General features: G+C 34.8%; 1 protein-coding gene across 6 annotated transcripts in view; it reads left to right on the top strand.

Annotated features, from left to right (window-relative positions):
• The window catches only part of Baz2b (bromodomain adjacent to zinc finger domain, 2B), a 234560-nt gene that overhangs the window by 146767 nt on the left and 64690 nt on the right, over positions 1-23103 (top strand). For 3 of the 6 annotated variants that reach the window (XM_013029108.1, XM_013029084.1, XM_013029078.1), the window contains exons 7-13: positions 4488-4691; positions 5426-5821; positions 8545-9148; positions 10957-11253; positions 12454-12514; positions 13211-13319; positions 13592-13693. In XM_013029108.1, the coding sequence (XP_012884562.1) occupies positions 4488-4691; positions 5426-5821; positions 8545-9148; positions 10957-11253; positions 12454-12514; positions 13211-13319; positions 13592-13693 (1773 nt within the window). The remainder of the gene's footprint in view (positions 1-4487; positions 4692-5425; positions 5822-8544; positions 9149-10956; positions 11254-12453; positions 12515-13210; positions 13320-13591; positions 13694-23103) is intronic. The other 3 variants (XM_013029116.1, XM_013029100.1, XM_013029091.1) reach the window with 1 other exon arrangement.

Below are 23103 nucleotides of genomic sequence, written 5' to 3'. Positions count from 1 at the left end.
TCCTTCCTACTTTGCCATTCCCCTACAGGTCCTGTTGGGATCAGCTCCCTAATAAACCACTTGCAATAATACCTTACTCTGGGAACTCCTCCTAAAGCAACACAACTAAAGGTAGTTTTGGGGAGTGTGTGTGTGTGTGTGTGTGTGTGTGTGTGTGTGTGTGTGTGTGTGTGTGAGTTCTAGGGCTCAAACTCAGGCCTTAGATATTATCCCCGGGCTTTTATGCTCAAAGCTAGTTTTCTACTACTTAAGCCTCAGCTCCACTTCTGGCTTTTTGATGATTAATTGGAAATAAGAGTCTCTTGAACTTTCTTGCCTGATCTGGCTTTGAACCATGATTCTTAGAACTCAACTTCCTAAATTGCAAATATTACAGGCATGAGCCATCAGCACCTGGTTCATTCTAATTACTTCTGATATAAGATCTTACTTTTCTCCTAGATTGTCATGGCTCATGACCCTTCATTTACACTTCTTACTATAGCTGTGATGGTAGGCACATGCCACTCTACCTAGCTTTTTTTTTTATCTCAATGTGTGTCTCATGAATGTTTTTGACTGGGCTGCCCTACAACCAGGATCTTTCCAGTCTCAGTCTCCCGCTTTTCTGGGATAACAGTCACATGTCATCACACCCCAGTTATTGTTTGTGATAGTATTTCACAAACTTTTTACTTGGGCTGAGCCTAAATTGTACTCCTCCCATTCTTAACTTCATAAATATCTGGGATTACAAGTATAAACTACCAGGCCCAGTTCATATAATCTTTTTGTTGTTGTTGTTGGTTGTGGGGCTTGAACTCAGGGCCTGGGTGCTGTTCCTGGTTCTTCAGCTCAAGGCTAGTGCTTTACCATTTGAGCCATAGTGCCCCTTCTGGCCTTTTCTGTTTTTGTGGTACTGAGGCATTGAACTTAGAGCCTCAATCATGAGAGACAAGCACTCTACTGCTGAGCCACCTTCCTAGCCCCATATAATCAATTTTGAAAAAGAATAAAACAATGTAGGCTGAATGAGTTCAGTTTTTGCTGCTATATAAAGTATGTTTTCCATGCAACCAAAGAAGCCTATCAAAAGTAAGTATGATTGTTTATGGGCAAAAATAGCATATGTAAGGGAGTAAGAAATGTTAAAGCTACTATGGAAAATAGTATGGTAATTCTCAAAAAATAGAAAATACAATTATGTTATGATTCAGCAATCCCACTGTGGAAATGTATCCCAGAAAATTTAAATTTGTGACTCAAAGAGACATCTTCACATGATCATTATTACAGCACATAAAAATGTATGATTCTGTTTCTATGAGATACTTAGAATAGTTACAATTTGATGTGGAAGTGGAATGGCGGTAGCAGGGGTTGGATTTGGGGGAGGAAACAGATGCGAGTTAGAGTTTAATGTGTATAGTTTCAGTTTTACGAAGAAAAGAGTTCTGAAATTATGTTCTCATGACTGCAAAATATTCTATATGCGTGTAATACTAACGAACTTGCACACTTAAAATATCCAGTTAAGACTGCAAATTTTGTGTGTATTTACCACAGAAAAAATTTGGAGGGAAATCTAGTCTCTCTAGTTCTTTCCCACTTGACTTTTCTTTCTCTCTTTATTAAGAGCTATATGATTGGAGCTCTTCCAGTTCACCCTTTTCATTCTTCTATGGTTCACTATGGTCCAACTGGTCTGGTTGACTTTCTGTTTTTGAGCATGCCCCCAATGGCATTATCTTCTCAGCTTATGGCTTTCTTCTGCTATTTCTCTTCTATTGAAATGCTCTTAAAGTGTGATTAGTGCTCACCCTCCATTAGGTCTCTGCTCAGAAATGTCACCTTCCTCAAACCAGCCCCACTCGCTAGATTTTATTATTTAGTTCTCTGCTTTATATGTGGTATTTCCATTGAACACATTTTATTTACATCACTGTTCACTTCCTTTTCCTAGAAGAGTGGGATTTTTTGTTGTTTTGTTTTGTTTTTACTATTTCTCATACCTTGCATCCCCAGAAACTTGGGTTTGTTTTGTTATTGAAGGAAGAAAGTATACAGTGAGATTAAAGTTCAAGGAGAGGCCTCTGAGAAGCTTTTGGAGATTAGATGCAAGGAAATTAATAAGCTTTTCTTTGATCGTTTTTATAAACCTAAGAAGATCCTTTTTTAAAATGTTTTAAGTGAGAAGAAAGAGACATGCTATCTAATTATGTGTAAATCTCTAGTCTCTCTTTTCCTCCTCCTCTTCCCCCCTTTTCTCCCACCTCCCTCCACCTTCCCCTCCACTCCCCTTTCCTCCCTTCCCCTCTCCCTCTGACTATGGAAGTGAAACTAATGATGATATCCAAACCCAGTTTCACACACACACACACACCAGCTTTTTTTTCTAATATTGATGCCTGCTTCTTCGTTATCTTAGAGAACCTTTGCACACGATTAACATATGCTTTCCTGAAACCACCTGTGGCAGAATCACAGTGCTGATGAACCCATGTGCCTTGTTCAGGAATGGGACATAGGAGTTCTCTATTGTTCACAAAAATATACTCACCCTAAAGCTTAAGAATCAGCACATCATCTGTATACAGTATTTTCACAATAAAAAACATATATATGTTAAAAAAAATCAACACATCTTGTCCCATTCCATGGGTGTTTGAGACCCATTTCCCATGCTATATTTAAATACAAATTATACACAAATTTCTTGGGTATTGAAATTGTTTTTCTCTATGAAATCACTATAGCTTCCTGATACTTTCATTTTCTTTCTAAGCACTCCTAAACCAAAATAATAACTTCAGTTTTGATTCCTTATGATTTTTATAGTCTTGGTGAGTTCACAAAAAAACAATGCAAGTAATGAGAGTTTTTTTGCCAAATAAATGCTAGGCTTATTATTAATGCTTTCCCTTTAATCTCTATGGTCTGTAGTTGCTATTTCATATTACTGTAAGTTTGTTTCTCATTCCGCTGAGGGTAGAGCTATATGCTGGAAAGACAGTGACTATTAGGGTATGCCTGTGGAAGAGGTATTAGGATAGTTAGTTGGGAGCAATTAATAGAGTCATTAAATACAAAATAACAGTAAGTTACTCTTCTCACTTATATGAATTTTACTTCAATATACAGAAGCATTAAAAAAGTATAGATTTGTAGTCTGTAAGTATGGCTTTGAATTTTCTTCCTATTGGAGAGATGAATTACTGTTTTCCCCCAAATCCTCGTAGTTATGAAAGATTGTATTTCAGTGAAGATCAGACTTTTGTTAATTTATAGTGTCTTTTTTTTTTTTTGGTATCTTTTGCTTCACCTGTCAGCAAATGCCATTTAGATGGTCCGAAATACGTATAGATTAATTGTATTAATCTTGTTGTGTTATCATGTAAGTATTTCTCCTTTTCAGTATTCTTAGAGTTCTTGCTTTTCTATTGTTATATAGCTGTTTAATGCATGATCTTCCTTTGTATTTATTTTTTACTATTGTCTATCTTGAAATACCGAACTTCCTTTTTAAGTAACCTACTATCCCTTTCTTTCAGATTTGGATTGTTTTTTATCACAATAGTCTTAAATTTTCCAGACATAAATCTCATCTATTGCATTTTTGTTTCTCTCTGTGAAATATTAAAAATCAAATATGATGCTAACTAAAACAGCCCCATATGACTGTTATTAACTGTTTTAACTTCCCTATAGCACTTATTACTATATGCAAATACTTGCTTATATAATGAGCATCTGTTTACTCCTCTTCTAATTTGAATGGAAGTTTCTTGAAAGCAAGGGCAGCCCTTTATACATAGTTAAATCCAAGTATCTAAAAAGCCAAGTATCTAAAAAGATACCTTTTTAGAAAGGTATCTTGATCATAGGTAACTATTCACTATAGGTGACTATTCACTATTCACAGAAAGAAGACAAAGCTAAATATATTTATTTAACATTTTTATTATAATTGTAAGGGTTATTTGGGGAACTGTTCTTAATGTCATACATTTTGAAGCATAACATATATACATATATACTATATTGATAGTTTCAATGTTCTACATATGACAGAGCTTACAGGTTTTTTTTTTTTGTTTTTTGTCGTCGTGGGGCTTGAACTCTGGGCTTGGGCGCTGTCCTGCTCTTTAGCTCAAGGCAAGCGCTCTACTGCTTGAGCCACAGCACCACTTCCGGTTTCCAAGTGCTTTTTTGGAGATAAGAGTCTCACGGACTTAACTGCCCAGGCTGGCTTTGAACCTTGATCCTCAGATCTTAGCCTCCTGAGTAGCTAGGATTACAGGCGTGAGCCACTGGCGCCCAGCTAGAGCTTTCAGTTGTTATTACTGAATTCCAAGTTAATTTGATCAGCTTGTTAAATTCCATTACAATATTGGACTTTTTCCTGAAATAATATTTTAGTGTTAGAAATACCACCTGAATATTAAAAGAGCATATCTTTTACTGAAACTGGAAGTTAATGTCTTATCAAATATTATCTCTTTATCCAGAAACCAAGGAAGAAAGCTATGGAAAGTTCTAGCAACACTGATAGTGATTCAGGCACATCTTCAGATACCTCAAGTAAAGGTATTAGTAGCAGTGATTCAGATGATCTAGAAGAAGATGAAGAGGAGGAGGATCAAAGTATTGAAGAAAGTGAAGAGGATGATTCTGATTCAGAGAATGAAGCACAACATAAAAGTAACAACCAGGTATTCTTTATTTCATGGATAGAAGTTAGGGAATTACAAGATCATCTTAATTCTCAAGATTTGAAGTTTTAGTTAATCACATTGAGTTCTTACTTTGGTACATAATAGAATAAAAGATGGAGAACCTTTTATTCCTGCTTTGAATTTTTTAAAATTATTATTATAATGGTCATGTACAGAGGGATTACAGTTACATAAGTCAAGTAAAGAGTACATTTCTTTGTGAACAGTGGCACTCCTTACCTCTCTCTCTCCCAGTTTTTCCCTCCCATCCCTACCTACAATTTCTAAAGTTCATTTTCAAAGTAGTGTCCAGTGAGTATCATTGCTGAATTTGTTTACCCTTTGCCTCTCTGTTTCTATGCTGATGGAGAACCATCAGCATAGTAAGCTTTATATTTCATCTGTCTTAAGTCATGAGAAATGCTTTTTTTTGGGGGGGGGGTGTCTGGTCGTGGGGCCTGAACTCTGGGCCTGGGCGCTGTCCCTCAGCTCTTCAGCTCAAGGCTAGCGCTCTACCACTTGAGCCACAGCACCACTTCTGGCTTTTTTTCTTTTTGCTTATGTGGTGCTGAGGAATCGAACCCAGGGCTTCATGCATGCAAGGCAAGTACTCTACCACTAAGCCACCTTCCCATCCCATGAGGAATGCTTTTTAAAGTAACTTTTCACATTTCACTACTTGATGATCTTGATAGATGTTAAGAAGTTAAGATCTTACATCTTATTTCCAGGTGCTATTACATGGTGTTTCAGACCCAAAAGCAGATGGACAGAAAGCAACTGAAAAAGCCCAGGAAAAAAGAACACACCAGCCATTACCTCTAGTGTCTGAATCCCAGACTCACTCATCATTCCAATCCCAGCAGAAGCAGCCTCAGGTTTTGTCACAGCAGCTTCCATTTATTTTCCAAAGCTCTCAGGCAAAGGAGGAATCTGTGAACAAACACACCAGTGTAATACAGTCTACGGGATTGGTGTCTAATGTGAAACCTTTATCTTTGGTAAACCAAGCCAAAAAGGAAATTTACAGGAAACTCATAGTTCCTTCTCCTGATGTACATAAAGCAGGGAATAAAAATACCTCTGAAGAAACTAATTCTTTGACCAGTGAATTGCGATCCAAACGGGTGAGTTTAAAAAAATTTTTTTTTCTAGAAAAAATCAGAATGGAACTTGATATGTAGCTTAGTGGTAGCATATACTTACCATGGGTTCAATTCCTAGCACCAATGGAATAATTAATTTTTATATACCTTTGGGGTAACACCACCACCTATATCAAAAAGGATATCAAAATGGACCCCCTGTATCAAAAAGAACAATATGTACAGTTTAAAAGATTTTAGCCCTAGGATAAAGTGTGGTGGACATAAATATGGGAGACGATATTGTTTAGAATTTTAGTGATAAAGGAATCTGATGCCAGTGGCCCACATCGGTAATCCTAGCTTCTTGGGAGGCTGTTCTGGAGGTCTGTGGTTTGAAACCTGCCTATGCAGAAAAAAACCTGTAAGAATTAAGATGAGCTTGTACAATAACTAGAAAATATCAGGTTGGAGGCATGGTTTCAAGTGGTAGAACACCAGCAGAGCAAGCAAGTAGAGCAATTGCAAAGTCCTGAGTTCAGACACTTGTACTAGAGATTGAGAGGAAAAGTCTGATTTTCTTTGCTTTACCTCCTACATATTTAGAAGTAAAATGCACTGCCTGTTAAAAAAAAGAGTAGCCAGGCCCTGGTGGTTCATGCCTGTAATCCTAGCTACTCAGGAGGCTGAGATCTGAGGATCACGGTTCAAAGCCAGCCTGGGCAAGAAAGTCCATGAGACTCTTATCTCCAATAAACCACCAGAAAACCAGAAGTGGCACTGTGGCTCAAGTGGTAGAGCACTTGCCGTGGCAGGAAGTTCCCAAGACTCTATCTACAGTTAACTAGAAAAAAGTAGAATGAAGGCCTGGCTCCAGTGAAGTAGTAATATAAAGCCAAGCAATCATGAGATCCTCAGTTCAAAGGCTAGTACCATCAAAATTAATTAATTAATTATAAAAAGGAAAGTAAGAAAGGAAGGAAGGAAAAAATTCCTTTGAAAATGTAGTTCCAAATATTTAATGTGTTAGGAAACACAACTTCACTTGTGTTGACTTAAAATACCTCCATAATTCTAATTCACGTCTGGGGAGTGTGGCTCAAGCAGTAAAGCACTTGCCCAGTAAGCACGAGGCCCTGAGTTCAAATCACACTAGCACAAAACCAAAATAATAATTCTGACTCAGTTTATACATTATATAAATTATACTAAAGTAATAATTTTTCTGGCTTTATTTTTACAAAGAGCAAAATATAATTTGTTTCTAATTTCAAGATGTAAATTTATGGCATGACCTAATCTTTCTCAGAAAATTTGTTGTTTTTCTCTACTGCTTACATTATCAAATGTTACTGTATTAAAGGCTTTTGAAAATAAGCCCCACCACTTGCACTAGCTTACTTTTTTATTGTTGTTGTAGTGTTTTTTGTTTTGTTTTGTTTTAGGGATTGAACCCAAGGACCTTGTGCTTGCTAGGCAAGTGCTTTATCACTGAGTATCACCCAAGCTACTATAACTTAAGTCTCTACTTTAAAGAAATATTTTTTGAGTACATTCCAAGAGCAGTTTTTTTTTAAGTACTGTTTGGGGAAGGCTATAAATGATAGTGTTTCTGCTCTAAGAAATTTGTTTTAAAATGTAAATTTATCTCCTTAGAAACTAAAGGCATTCATATGTAAGAAGTATGGCATGCAATAAGAAGGTAAAGGAGCTCAGAGGACAGAGGCAAAGAGTGCTTTGGGGTTCATCTTAATGAATAAGCAGTATTTTATCAGTTACAAATTTAGAAGATGAGGATATTTCATACAGACAAAATAGTTTCAGCAAAATGCAGAAGCAGTGAAAATATGAGATGCCCTAGCTTTGACAAATAGACCAAGTCACCTGGAAAGGTATGATAGTGCCTAATAATAGAGTAATTTGAATAGTAAGGTGTATACTTTATATAGTTTCACTGCTCTAAGAAGCTAATATAATAATAAGGTTTAGTCATACATAGAACTGACATTGGTATACCACATATTTTTACTAGATTAGGTAAACTTATGGCATTGTTTAGATTTGAACAATGTATGTATCCTATATAGACTTTAATAATACTCATGATTGAACTCAGGACTTCTTACTGGTGGGTGCTCTAATACTGAAGCATGCCTCTAGCCCTCTTTGGCATCTTTTGCAATAGAGCCTTCCTTCCTTCCTGAGTGAATGGGAACCTATGTTTACTTCCCATGAAGCCAGGATAACAGGTGCATGCCACTATGTCAAGCTATAGGTTAAGAAGATGTCTTGCAAACTTTTTTGCCTAGGCTGGCCTTGAACTGTGATCCTCTCTATCTCAAACTCTGAAGAAGCTAGAATTACAATCATGAGCCACTGGTGCCTGGAAAATTAGAGCAATGTTTTAATGAAAAGAACAGAAGCCATGATAAGAGACCAACATGATTAAAAAAAGAAGAAAGCAAACAAAACCTGAAAGATACTCTTATAGAGTTTCAGATATAGTTTATTTTTAGAGTGCAAAAAATAGTATACATAGGGGAGGTCTATACCTTTTAATGGGACAAATTAATTCTATCTTTAAATATGTTAAATCTAGTCAGCTTCAACAGTCAACCAGTCACTGCTGTCATTCCTTTTACAGACCTTGTGTATCGTGATTTAAATCTGAATGTGAGCAGCTGTTTTTGGTTTTGAAAACACATAAAAGCAATCTTTATTTTATGCCACATTTCGTTTTGTTCTTTAAACTTATGTTTCAACAGGAACAATATAAGCAGACATTCCCGTCACAGTTAAAGAAACAGGAGTCATCTAAGAGCCTGAAGAAGGTTATTGCAGCTTTGTCAAACCCAAAAGCAACCTCTAGCTCACCAGCACATCCAAAACAAACACTAGAAAACAACCACCCTAATCCATTCTTGACAAATGCACTTTTAGGTAACCACCAACCAAATGGAGTTATTCAAAGTGTCATTCAAGAAGCTCCTCTAGCACTTACTACCAAATCTAAAGTTCAGAGTAAACTTAATGAAAACATTGCTACTGCAAGCAACACCCCCTTTTCTTCACCTGTGAATCTGAGTACAAGTGGAAGAAGAACACCTGGCAATCAGACCCCTGTAATGCCCTCTGCCTCTCCTGTACTCCATAGTCAAGGGAAGGAGAAAGCAACGAGCAATAACACAAACACATTAAAAACACAACATCACTCTCACCCTGCAAAGTCTTTGGTGGAACAATTTAGAGGAACAGATTCAGACATTCCTAGCAGTAAAGATTCTGAAGATTCAAATGAGGATGAAGAGGAAGATGATGAAGAAGATGAGGAAGATGATGAAGATGATGAATCTGATGACAGCCCATCAGGTTATTTTTCATTTTAAATTTTAAAGCATGTCTCTAAATGTTATGTGGGCTAAACATCTTAAAGACTTTAATCCATAGATTTAGAATGATTGTCATTCATTGTTTCACATAACTATTTACATTTCTGTAATAATAACAAATGGTATAACGGTAATGAATATTGAAATTCTAAGTTGATTCTTAGTTTATTCATCTGTATTAGATAAATAGTTTAGAAGTGAGTATAATGATGTATGAGTTAAATACTTTTATCAACTTACGTAAGCTTCATTTCATTCAAGACCCACATATTCCCCTACAAACACCTTTCCATCTCTTTTGGTACTTGTTCAAACATGTCAGCACACAATGTTAAACCTTAGTCACTAGTTTAAAATCAGTGTTAAACCAAAGTTATCTTTGGTCTTGATCATTCAAAAAGTACCCAAAAATTTGATACATCAGCACCATAGAATTTATAAGCAACACAGTGGATTATAGATTAATTCCTTGGTTTAATTTTACTTTCTGGATTTTTTTGAGGTAGAATTGTTTTGACATAAAATACAGGATAGCCTAAATTTTAAAAATGGGCAAATACAAAGTTTGTGAATCTGTTACTCATCAGCTACAATTTTCCATTTTTTCATGTAAATAGGAAAATTTGGTCAATTATATAATTTACAATTGAAAATAAACTAGTACTCAAAGTAATAATTTTGAGTATTATGCATGATAGGTACTGAGATTCAGTATTCATAGCTTTTAAAAATTAACTTTTATATTGAATCTCCTTATATGAAGGTGGTACCACACTATAGCACTGCTGTCCTATACATCTAAAGTTAATCACGTCATATAGCTGGCATATCTAGCTAGGAGTGAGTGCATTCAACATATATATATATATATATATATACATATATATATATGACAATCTAAAGTCATTGAAAACTTGTTCTGTTGTACCATAATTATTTCTGTAATGTGTGTGTGTGTGTGTGTGTGTGTGTGTGTGTGTGTGTGTGCGCGCTTATGTGTGTGTTGTATGTGTCTATGTGAAGTCTGAATGGATTGAATTAAGTCTTGTGCCTAAATAAAACAATTATGAGGGAGGGGGAGGAAACCAAAACAAACCAAAAATTTCCTCTAGAAAAATTGTTTTATTTCAGATCCCAAATATGAAAGGCTAGGGGTAATTCTTAGTATTCTTCACAGGCCATACGATTCTAGAGAGATGATTACAGTCTCTCTTTTAACTTAGTTTTCTTAGTTTAAAAATAAACTTCAACCAGGTACCAGTGGCTCATGCCTGTAATCCTAGCTACTCAGGAGGCTGGGAGCCAGCCGAGGCAGGAAAATCCGTGAGACTCTTATCTCCAGTTAACCACTAGAAAACGGAAAGTGACGCTGTGGCTCAAGTAGTAGAGCGCTAGCCTTGAGCTCAAGGACAGCACCCACACCCAGAGTTCAAGCCTCACAACCAGCAACAACAACAACGACAAAAGAAACTTTATTTGCTAAGTTAAAAGTGATTTTGAAGTCATTAAGCAAAGTTTCCTTAGATCATGTTAATGAAGTCATGTGAAAAATGTTTTATGACTAAATATTGAGCAAAACTATTCATTTTTAAAGAATCATAAGGGATTATATAGCATGAAGACAATGAACTGAAGTAACTTATGATGTCATTTTTTCTTTATTCTTTTGGAAAGCTGCCTGTTTAGATTCACAATAGTAAATATTGGTTCTAAACTATTTAACTTAAACAAAATCAAAATTAGTAGTTATATTCTATTTATAATAATAAAATACTTCCTTACTTCCAGAATCAGATAGTAATTCAGAATCAGATACAGAAGGATCAGAAGAAGGAGATGATGATGATAAAGACCAAGATGAGTCAGATAGTGATACTGAAGGAGAAAAATCATCAATGAAACTGAATCAAACAACTTCCTCTGCCAAAAGCCCTTCTGTTAGTCTTCCAGCTCACTCCACACCTCGAAACCTCCACGTAGGAAAAACTCCAGGCTCTGCCCCTGCTGCCTTATGTTCTGAATCTCAGTCACCCCCGGCTTTTCTTGGTACATCTTCTTCCACACTTACTTCCAGTCCGCATTCAGGTACCTACAGTTTTTATTAATGTAAAGTAGAAGTCAGTCTATATCAAGACTACAGTGTTCTAGAAATGATCTCATTGGAATCAACCTGGGTTGAAGGCTGCCTAAGAAAAGTCAGTATGAATTTTCAAAGGACACAACCCATTTCCCCATCTTGTCAAAAATTTTTTCTGTGCTTTTGATTTCAAATATTTAGTTGGTAACAGTACTTCATCTTGAATTCTTTTTTTTTTTATGTTCAGTTCATGCGTTTAATGAATAGAATTGACAAAGGTTTCTTTGTGCTTTATAAAAAGATCACTTGGGCTGTTAAATATCTACCTAACATATAGTCAGTGTATTTCTATTAGTAACATTCTTGTTCCATTGCTAACGGGCTGTGTCTTTTTTATTTTACTTTTTATAAACTTATAGAGGTATATATTAAAAGTTTTTTTAACATTCTAAAACTCTTCTCTTTCTCAATCAGTAACTAAAAATAAAATCATTTATATAGTAAAAATTTTATGATTTATTCTTCTGGCAATTTATAGATTTGGTTTAATGTACCACAACTAGTTGTACCCTTCTAAGTTAAGATTAATTTGTTTGTACTTGTGAAAATTACTTTCTTCAATGAAAAAAATTACAAATAATTATAACCCTATTTCTTTGTGATTTTGAGTTTGTGTTTATGGCTCAAGTATATAGAGTACCCACCTAAATTCAAACTCCATTAACTGCCAAAAAAAGAAAGATTTAGTAGTCTTTTTAACTGTAAATGTATTTATGTATAAATAAATTAAACTGTCTTAAAATGTATAAATTAAACTGTCTTTAAATATATGAGCTAGAGATTTAAAATTTTTTCTTCTGAAATCCATATATTTTTAATTAAAACAACTGTAAATAGGTTTTCTAAACTCGCTACCACCCCCCTTTCTTGTTAGCAATTTCATTCATACCAAAATGAGAGGAAAGCTACATATTCTACTTTACATTGTATTTCCTTTAGGAGGGAAGACTAGTGATTTTGTCATTTAGACCAAAAGAAAACAGAATCCTCTGCCTTACACAGCATTTTGTAGAAAACACCTAAAAACAATATATTTCAGAAATAATGCCAATAACCCATATCCTTAAAATAATTTTTTAAAGGAAAGTTTCTAAACTATGAGATAGTCAATATAACCTGTCAAATTAACTAGTTCAATTTTCTTAAAGGCACTTCCAAAAGAAGAAGAGTAACAGATGAACGTGAACTTCGTATTCCTTTGGAATATGGGTATGCTAAATAAGTTTATTTTTTTTACTCCGTATTTTTATGCATGTCTGCTTAATTTCTAATTCTCTACTATTAATAAAATAAGCTGATGTACTACAGAATATTATTTACCGCAGTAATGCCAGAACAAAGGGCAAAGTAGTTGATTTATCAGAAAACTGAAATTAAACCTAAAATGTGAGGAGGTATGGCTGACCTGGGAAGGGCTCAGGTAGCCTAGGGGTTTAGAACAGAAAAGTAACCAAGAGCAAGTTATATGGCAAACAGAATTAACAGACAGAAGAAGATGCTTTGGTTAGAACTGAGGGACTCACTCAAAGATGGATTAAAATGGTTTAGTTGGAACTAATAACTTTCAGCCTGGACGTACTTGATGTTCAAATGGAAGACAGCTTTAATAACTTTTCTCACTTAAAACTTTACACATGAACTTCATGTTCATGACATTACTAAAATGTTTTAAATATTCAAAGTAATTCATTATAATTTCAAAAAAGCTTAATAGAGATTTTTGTTTATAAGTTAATTGATTTTGTAGATGAATTAGCTAAAACTGTCATTTTAGAAGTGAATATATTTAGGTTATATGATTAGAACTTTGTTTTTTGTGTTATGTGACGAACATGTGTACTGTATTTTTTTCTAAATTCAAAAAACTTGAAATTATATCATAACCCTCTTTTCTATTATATGTAGCTGGCAGAGAGAGACAAGAGTAAGAAACTTTGGTGGGCGCCTTCAAGGAGAAGTAGCATATTATGCTCCATGTGGAAAGAAACTTAGGCAGTACCCTGATGTAATAAAGGTACATACTTTTCACCAACTATTATACGTTAGAGCCTATCAAGTTTCTTCATATAAAGAAATAGTGCACTTCTTTCTCAGATAAAGTTTCTTGATGCAAAATGTTCTGTCTGTGGGTCTAATGTACTTAAACTAAATTGATCTCCTGTAAATCCGTAACTTCTTTATAGGCTATGCAAAACATTAGTGAAGCTAATTAGTGAAGCTAGATTTACATCAAAGCTGGGTTGTAATTATTAAAACCTGAAGTGGAAAAATATGTGATTTTTTCAGTATCTCATCAGAAATGGAATAATGGATATCTCAAGGGACAATTTCAGCTTCAGTCCAAAAATAAGAGTGGGTGACTTCTATGAAGCCAGAGATGGACCGCAGGTATCCACTTTTTAAAAAGTATAGTCTTTGAACCAAAAAATAGTAACATAACCTAAATGAAGTAAATTTCATTCCAAACTACAGTAATGCTGTTCCTTAGTTAATTTGTTATATATATATATATGTATATGTATATATGTATATATATGTATATGTATATATATATATATAAATAAATAAAACTGTGTGATTAAACACTCACTAAGGCCTCAACTAATTTACTATGTTTTAGTAACAAGGAGCTTGGACATAATAGATATTTTTCTATTTAAGTAATTTTTCTTACTAATTCAATCAATAATCTTACCATTTGTACAGGTATAAAAATATCAACAAGTTAATATGAAATATAGGAAAAAACATTAGTTCCCTGAAAAGTAAAACTTTTTTTAAATAGGAAAACAGTGTTACTGTAAAATCATTCCAAAAGATGATAAATATGCTTCAGTGTTTTTTTGGAAGGATCTTGTCCTTCCAAAAATATGATATATTTTGACAAGTTTTGTAATTTGGGAGCTGGAGATCTTTCAAATTCAATGAGTGAAATTTCTGGGGTTTGCAGGATTTGTTTTTCTTTTACTATATTTTTGGTACTAGAGACTGAACTCTCTGTTAGAGCCTCATGATTCATAGGTAAGTGCTCTACCAACCTGAGCCAGGCTCCCACCCCTTTTGCTTTTAAATTATTCTTTCAGATAGAGTCTTATGCTTTTACCAGGCTAGACTCAAATTGTAATGTACCTGTATACATGTCTTAAGTATGTGCCACTCTACCTAGCTTGTTTCTGAAATGGGGCTTACTGACTTTTGCCTAAGGATACCTCAAACTTTGATCCTCTCCACTCTGCCTATCTAGTAGTTAAAATTACACATCACCACACCCAGCACAACAGTTCCTTTTTGAGTTTGAGTTAAGTATACAATCTCACCAATTAGTGCAAAGAACCTTCCAAGAAGACCTCATTTCCTTTATGTTCTCCTTAATGTTTTCCTTTAGCACCTTACTGCATTCATCTGTAAAAGCTTACTGTTCCTTTGCCTTTATCAGTCCATTAAAGGAGTTTCTGGCTTACAGAGCTATGCAATCTAGATTCTTGTTAATTCATGAAATACTTTTGTGACTCCAAGTAAAAACAAAACAATGCCCGTAGACAATAACTATATTTCTACCTCATGGGATTATGGCAAAGATAAAATGAGACTATATGTACAAAACAACTATAAAGTACTTAAGTAGCTGAAGTTGATCATTGCTCTGACTGAACTTTTGGCTTATAAGACAGACTGGCAGCTAATATTTTTCTAGGTAAATAGTCAGGATTTTCCATCCCATCTGACCCTCAAACTTTCTAATGGTAAGAAGTAGAAAAAAGTCTACCAACCCTAGAAAAGGTTTATTTTTTGAGAGTTCTAACAATTAAAGGAATTTTAATATACTTGAGCTCAGGGTTTTGACAAAGTGTTCTTTCATCTAGACCATGTTTTCTATCATTGTCCTTTGTAAGGACTATTATGTCTAGAAATTTTTTCTTTGTGTAGCTCTAAAAATGCCACCACCTGAGGTTTTTCTTTGTAGGGGTGCTTTATGGCTTTATTCTATTCCTTTTTTGGGGGGGGGTTCTGGTCGTGGGGCCTGAACTCTGGGCCTGGGCGCTGTCCCTCAGCTCTTCAGCTCAAGTCTAGCGCTCTACCACTTGAGCCACAGGGCCACTTCCAGCTTTTTTCTTTTTTGCTTATATGGTGCTGAAGAATGGAACCCAGGGCCTCATGCATGCAAGGCAAGTGCTCTACCACTGAGCCACCTTCCCAGCCTCTCTATTTCTTTTTTAAGTTTACATTTTAGACCAAACTTGTCACTAGTTTCTTAGAAATTTAGTGAAGTTTAATGTTACTTCACATATTGTATATATATATATATATATACACACATACTGTATCCATTTTTCAGACCGAAAACATATTAGAAAAGGATATTTTTTAAATTCCTATTTTTAATCTTTGGAACATGTTATCAGTTTCTTAAGTATGCACCAAGAATCATTATATCCTTAAATTCAAGAGATTTTATTCTGAGAGAGAAGCTAATAGCTATTTAATACATAAAGAATTTTTAGTTTGGTGTTAATGATAATTAGACTTAATCTATAAACCTCATTACACAAAGCAGATTGTTCTTTTGACATTCATTCTCTTTTTATTAAACATAATCAATGTTTTTCAAATGTATATAATCTTGCTAAAATCAATTCCAATCAAGAAAGTGAATGACTAAAGCCATGATATGATAGGCTGCCAATATTTCAGCAGAGTATAAGGGGAAAACATTAGCAATTCTGAGAAAAACTTAGTAAGCTGTGTTCAGTTTAGGATACTTTTAGAGAACATAAAGGTAAGTAATTTCATGCTTTAATTCATAAATTCATATATTTCTATATAGTTTTATGTCTAAAAGTGTATATTAGAAATCTTATAGTTATGTAATAATTTTTATTAAAATTTGCAAAGATTATATATTTTTCTATTTTACTATGATGTGAATTCTATCAGCCTAAATATTGAAGGTATAAAATAAAGTATGGCACAAAGGCAGTATTGCCATGCAGTAATAACTATCTATGCTTATAGTATTTATACCAAAAATAACCTTTAATCTATTTATTAGTAGGTTTGTTATTTCTAAGTGATTTGTAAATCAGCCATCATCATTCTCTACTATGTTTACATATCAAGCACTTTTTACCATCTTCTATAAAACCATTCATTTAAGGATAATATACTGTGTGAGATGAAAGTTGAGTTGGATAGGTATTTATAAATATAAAACAGGTTTTTGTTTCCTGTGACACTAACATTATTACATTTTTTTGGAATATAGGAGGGTTTCACAGTTTATCATTAATGATAAAGATTATTTTGAAATGTATAGCTATCTATCATAGGATATATTTTTGTGAATTATAAAAATGATTTGAAGATAAATATTACCATTAATTTCACTTTTTTAGCCAGTAAGTTCAGATGCATTTATTTAATGGCTACTCAACTCAGTTCTGAAATGCAAGAGGATATACTTAAGAAATAAGTTAAAATTGACTCAAAGTATTGTCTTCTCTTTTTACCTCACATGTAATTTTAAGTATTCTTTTCAGTGACATAATGCAATAAGCAAAGTAAAATATCTGTAGATCTTTGAAAACCCCTTTTTTCAGTCACTTAATCAATACATCCTTATAACAAAATAGTTTACATCCCACAAATAAAATTCCTACAAATAACATTTCCCAAATGGCATTTTTGCATTAAAGAAATTGTGAGCATACCTCTCACTGAAGAAGTTGAAAGTCCAAATCTAAGGAAAAGCCAGTGTTCATATGGAAACTGAATAGTACTAAAAAATAGAATTTATGATCACTGGTTTAAAGAAGTTTGTAATCTAGTAAAGTTAATACTAGGAATGATGAGGTCCACCTATAATTAGGTTTGTTAATAAAAAGTAAGAGGAGTCTTCATAGAAACTTAGGCAATACACAAACACTGGTATAATTGTGATACTAAGTAATTTTAAATTAAGAACAAAAGATTGGCAATCAACAACCAGAGTTCTAATTCAACTCTGCTGTTAACTGTCACACCTAGTGCAACATAGCTGGGGGCACATATGGACACTGAGAACATGAAAGATCAGTACCAGAAGTCTAAAAATCTGGAAACTTGTGTCAGTGATTTACCAGGTAGGTTATTTGTGACTAGGCAAGGCCTGTGCTGGCAGGCCAACTATACAAGCCCAAGTGTGGTGCTAAAAAACTATTGAAAGTCATGAGTCTTAGGGGACAGCCTACTGTGAGTGACTTAGAAAGCTTAATAAGCGGTGTGGAAATAATTGTGTCAAACCACCCCCTTTCTGGACTATTTTAATTAGAGGACAGCAGAGAAAATTTTTCTTCCTCTCTTCATATCTTTAAAAGTACTATTCAAGGACTCAAGCTCAACATTTCTCTGAACAACCTACACTTCTTTCTTTCTCTGTTAAACTCCTTACTTTGTCAGTTTAAAAAAAGTGCTATTCAACATAGTATATGGTATTAATAAACTATTTGATAAGGTAAGCTAAGAATCTGTGAAGTTATTAAATTGTATATATCAAGATTTACTACTTGCTTCTTGAAGCATTAAGTAAATTAAAATGGAAATAATACTACGAAATATCATGAAATAGGTATAAGGAAGCCCAACAAAATTGTTCCTTCTCAACTTTATTTTAATCATCCTTTAAAGTCCAGCATGTCAAATTCTTTTTTTTTTGGTCTTTAAAAAAAAATTGTCAGAGTGATGTACAGAGGAGTTACAGTTACATAAGTCAGATGAGTGTATTTCTTTTTGAACAATGTCACCTCTTTTCTCATTTTTCTCCCAACATTTCCCCTCCTGACTCCTCCTCCCCTGCAAGTTGTATAGTTCATTTTCAATATATTGTTTCATGAATATCACTGCTGCATTTGTTCACCCTTTGTCCTACCATTTCTTTGCTCTCCCCTTACCTTCTGCAAAACAGATAAATTTATATACAAGCCAAAAAGTACAGGAAAAAGCCACAAAAGGGGAAAAAATGTAAAATAACAAACAGACCTCTTGTTTTATTTCTTGGAGTTCATTTCAATAAACATCATTTTATATAATCATATGCATATAACTATTGAGGCCTTGGGATCTTCTAAGAATATCTTCCTTTGGTCTTACTGTATGAATGTTGATAATACTCTTTATCATGTCCAAGGGTAATTTTGTCTTTTAAAATCCATTATGTTTAGTTGTAGGTTTATAGGCATACTCGAATTACTACAAATGAGGGAAACCATGCAACCTGTTTCTTTGGGTTTAGCTTACTTCGCTTAATGTAATTTTTTCCCAAGCCTTTCCATTTCATATGAACGGGGCAATATCATTCTTTCTGATGGAAGTATAGAATTTCATTGGCTATATATACCCCATTTTCTTGATTCAGTCATACACTGAGGGGCATGGTAAACAAACCTGCAATGAGTATAGTTGTGCTTGTGGCTTTAGTGTGGCCTGGTTTGTAGTCAGTTAGATAAATGCTCAGGAGTGGTATTGCTGTCTCATAGGGAAACCCTTTGTTTAGTTGTTTTGAGGAATCTCCATACAGCTTTCCAATGTGGTTGAGCTAGTTTATATTCCACCAACAGTGTATGTAGTAGCATTCTATTTTGGTCACAACCCACTAGCATGTGTTATTGTTAGTTTTCTTCATAATAGCCATTATGACTGGGGTGAAGTGGAACTTCAATGTTGTTTTGATTTCGCATATGAAATTCTGCAGAAAATTTTATATTTTGGGCTCCAACCCTAGGATTTCTAAGCAGGATAACTCAGCATTTGGTAGTACTTAGAAAACTGAAGCCTATTTAATTCTCTAACCTGTAAACAAAATGTATATGTTACACGTTTTGTAATATCCATTCTTTTTTTTGGTCGGTCATGGGGTCTGAACTCTGGGCCTGGGCACTGCCTCTCAGCTCTTCAGCTCAAGGCTAGTGCTCTACCACTTGAGCCATAGCACCACTTCTGGCTTTTTCTGCTTATGTGGTACTGAGGAACCGAACCCAGGGCCTCATGCATACAAGGCAAGCATTCTACCACTAAGCTAACTTCAGTCCCCCAGGACAACTTTTAATACCCTGTATTCAGACTTTTCTCTTTCACATCCAGTCAGTCTTTAATTCTAGTGTGTTTCCTTTCTAAAGAGACTGAAGGAGGTCTAAAAGACTTTTCTTTCCATATATAATTGTTCTACCTTCAGACTCCAACCCCTAATTCAGGCCCTCATTTTTCTTTTCTTTTTTGCCAGTCATGGGGCCTGAACTCTGGGCCTGGGCACTGTCCCTCAGCTCTTCAGCTCAAGGCTAGTGCTCTTCCACTTGAGCCACAGCACCACTTCTGGCTTTTTCTGCTTATGTGGTGCTGAGGAGTTGGACCCAGGACCTCATGCATGCAAGGCAAGCACTCTACCACTGAGCCACTTTCCCAGCCCAGCCCCTCATTATTTTTATATGATCAAGACAACTTCCTATCCTAATTTATAAATTCTTTCTTCAATTCATAGCTACTCATAGGGTTGTTCTTGAGTCACCTGCATTATAATAGCTTTAGCCTGAGATCGTAGTTTAAAATGGTGTTCCTAAGTTAGGATGGCTCAGACCTGTAATCCTAGCTATTAAGGAGGCTGAGGTCTGAGGGTCAGCCAGCCTAGCCAGGAATTCCCTTGGGACTCTTATCACCAATAAACTACTCAGAACAGGCTGGAAGTGGTGCTAGCCTTGAGCAGGAGAAGCTCAAGGACAGTGCCCAGGACAAACACACACACACACACATTTTTTTTAAATGTTCCTAGCCAGGTGGTGTAGCTTCACATATTAGCTCCTCAGGAGTTTGAGATATAAGAATTGAGATTTGATGCCAACTCAAGCAAAAAATCCTTTTTATTCCAATTACATAGCAAAAAGTCAGAAGTGGAGCCAAGGTTCAAGTGTTAGAGTGCCAGCCTGGAGCAAATAAACTAAGCAAGAATTAAAGCCCCAGATTCAATTGTAACTTCACACACACACACACACACACACACACACACACACACACTGTTCCTTTTAAGGAAGGGCTTCTCTCTAGATCAACTTTGCATAATAGGTTTACACACACACACACACACACACACTAGGTTTACATACACACACACACACACTGTTCCTTTTAAGGAAGGGCTTCTCTCTAGATCAACTTTACATAATAGGTTTCCAGCAAATATTTAAATAGTGGAAATTTGTAATAACATAATGCTGAAAGTGTGGCTTAGCAGTAGATTGCTAGACACTTGCTTAACAATCAATCACAGTGCTGTGTTTAAGCTTAGAACTGCCAGAAGAAAATTGTTAATTCTAAAATAATCTGTTACAGACTTACTATGTACTTTCATTTATCTCTTCTTTTTTAACTTTGATTAATATTTTAATATTATGAATTAAAACATACAGGATATAAATTAGTAAGTCTTGGGAGAAGTATTATAATAATATAACAAACTTAATACTTCATCATCTCCATTATGTTTATTTGGTTTTGTTGGTGGTGCTGGTGTTAGTACTGGTACTAGTGGTGCATATGTGCTGGTACTGGGGCTTCAATTCAGGGCCTCCTGTTGTTGGTTGACATTTTGTTCAAGGCTAGTGCTCTACCCTTCAGCCACATCTTCACTCCCTATCCATATCTTTTAAATCTACATCAAGAAAGATTATTCCACTGAACATTTACTGTCTCAAGTCTTAGAAATTAAGGGTAAGGAAGTAGTAAACATTTCCCCCTGTTCCAGAGATTAATTAAACCCATGTAATAAGCTAATTTATTAAACTCATGTAATAAGTTAACTCTTGGCATAATTTTTGATTAAAAAAGGTAGTCATACATGAACCAATTGATATAAATATTTTCTTTCTCAGAAAATGTTTACTGAAAAATTATCATGGGGAGGTAGGGTAGAGAAGGGATAGTAGGAGAAAAACAAAGGAGGGGGTACCAGTTTGACAAGAAATATACTCATTACCTTACTCATGTAATTGTAACCCCTCTGTACAGCATCTTTATAATAAAATAAAATTTAAAAAAAGAAAAAAAGAATTATCTGTTCTTACCTCAGTTATTTTGTCTGCTCAATGAACTGAAGTTTTAATATAAGCTTCAGATTTTCCTAACCTTCCTTTTTTTCATTTTCTAAAACCCAAGAGTTAGAAGATGGTTGGGGCTGGGAAGGTGGCTCAGTGGTAGAGCGCTTGCCTTGCATGCCTGAGGCCCTGGGTTCGATTCCTCAGCACCACATAAGCAAAAAGAAAAAAGCCGGAAGTGGTGCTGCGGCTCAAGCGGTAGAGCGCTAGCCTTGGGCTGAAGAGCTGAGGGACAGCGCCCAGGCCCAGAGATCAGGCCCCACGACCGGACCACCCCCCCAAAAAAAAAAAGTTAGAAAATGGTATATCTAATCCAATATATGCAATCCCCTTAGAAAGTATTTAACTTTCTAAAGGCCAAAGGCAAAATGTAAATAACAATGTCACTCTAATGTTTTTTTTGACACAAGTATATGTTCTTAGCTGAATAAAAACATAACTATGTAAAAATTATATCTGGATTTGAAAGCTTTTAAATCTTGGCTAAAAATTTATTTATGTATTAATATGATACTTTAAAAACTGAATGCATATTTGTTTAGAGAATTTGAGTTTCAACTCTGTTAAAATATCATTTTTTATATTTGTCAATTTTGTGATAGATGCTGTGTTGGTGCCTAATAGCATAATAGAAAAATTGAACAGCTAAGTTAAAAGCTTTGTTTGCTGTGAATAAATTATCCTAACATAAAATTGTTCTAATGAGTAAGTTGTTCTTGGCTTAAAAATGCAATTGAGGCTGGGTGCTGGTGGTTCACCCTTGTAATCCTAGTTATTCAAGAGGCTGAAAACAGAGAATTATGCTCAAAGCAAACCCAGGCATGAAAGTCTGTGAGACTTTTATCTCCAATTAACCACCCCCAAAAGCTGGAAATGGACCTGTGTCTCAAGTGGTAGAGCAATAGCCTTGAGCAAAATTGCTCAGGGATAGCACTTAGAATCTTAGTTCAAATGCCAGGACAGGCACATAAACACACACAAAAAAAACCATTTGATGTGAAAATTGATCCTATTCATTGAAACTCTTAAGGATATTTTTCCTTTCTTCAGAATTCATTTTGACAATTATTTTAGCAGAAAGTTTACTGAAAGGAGAATAGAAAATATTATTAGCAATCAGCAAATATGGACTCTACATATTAATATTGCTGTCTGTGCTTTCAAAGCTAAATGGATGTCACTTATCCAGTGTAACAATATTTTAGTAACATCAGCTAAGAATAAGAGCATCTATAACAAAAGCATGTAGTATAGATTATAATTTTTGATTTGAGGTTTTGGATCATTTATCTTCATTGCTTTTGCTTACTCTGGAATTCAGGACCTGGTCTGGATTCTTTCAATTGTAGTAAATACTATCATATCAATAAATCATATCAATGTTGTGAAATTAAAGTATAGAATGTAGTAAAACTGCAAAATAGAACAGATACAGCATCTACTTACATTCAGCTTTAGTATTACCTTACATACAAAGTTTCCATCATCTATGGACCATCCTTCTGACAGTGGTCTGGAAGATTATTATAGAGCTGAGAATTCCCCATCACCTAGTGGCCTTGTAGCCATAGTAACATCATAGATCATCATGAAACAACACATTCAGTTGTATATAGTATGTGATACTTAATGGCAATTCTATATGACTATGTTACTGGTATATATTTACTTTTTATTGTTATT

The sequence above is a fragment of the Dipodomys ordii genome, unplaced genomic scaffold (assembly GCF_000151885.1).
Source record: "Dipodomys ordii isolate 6190 unplaced genomic scaffold, Dord_2.0 Scaffold5, whole genome shotgun sequence".
Taxonomy (NCBI): domain Eukaryota; kingdom Metazoa; phylum Chordata; class Mammalia; order Rodentia; family Heteromyidae; genus Dipodomys; species Dipodomys ordii.
The sequence above is the reverse complement of the archived record's forward strand: the minus strand, read 5'-3'. Positions and strand labels throughout refer to the sequence as shown.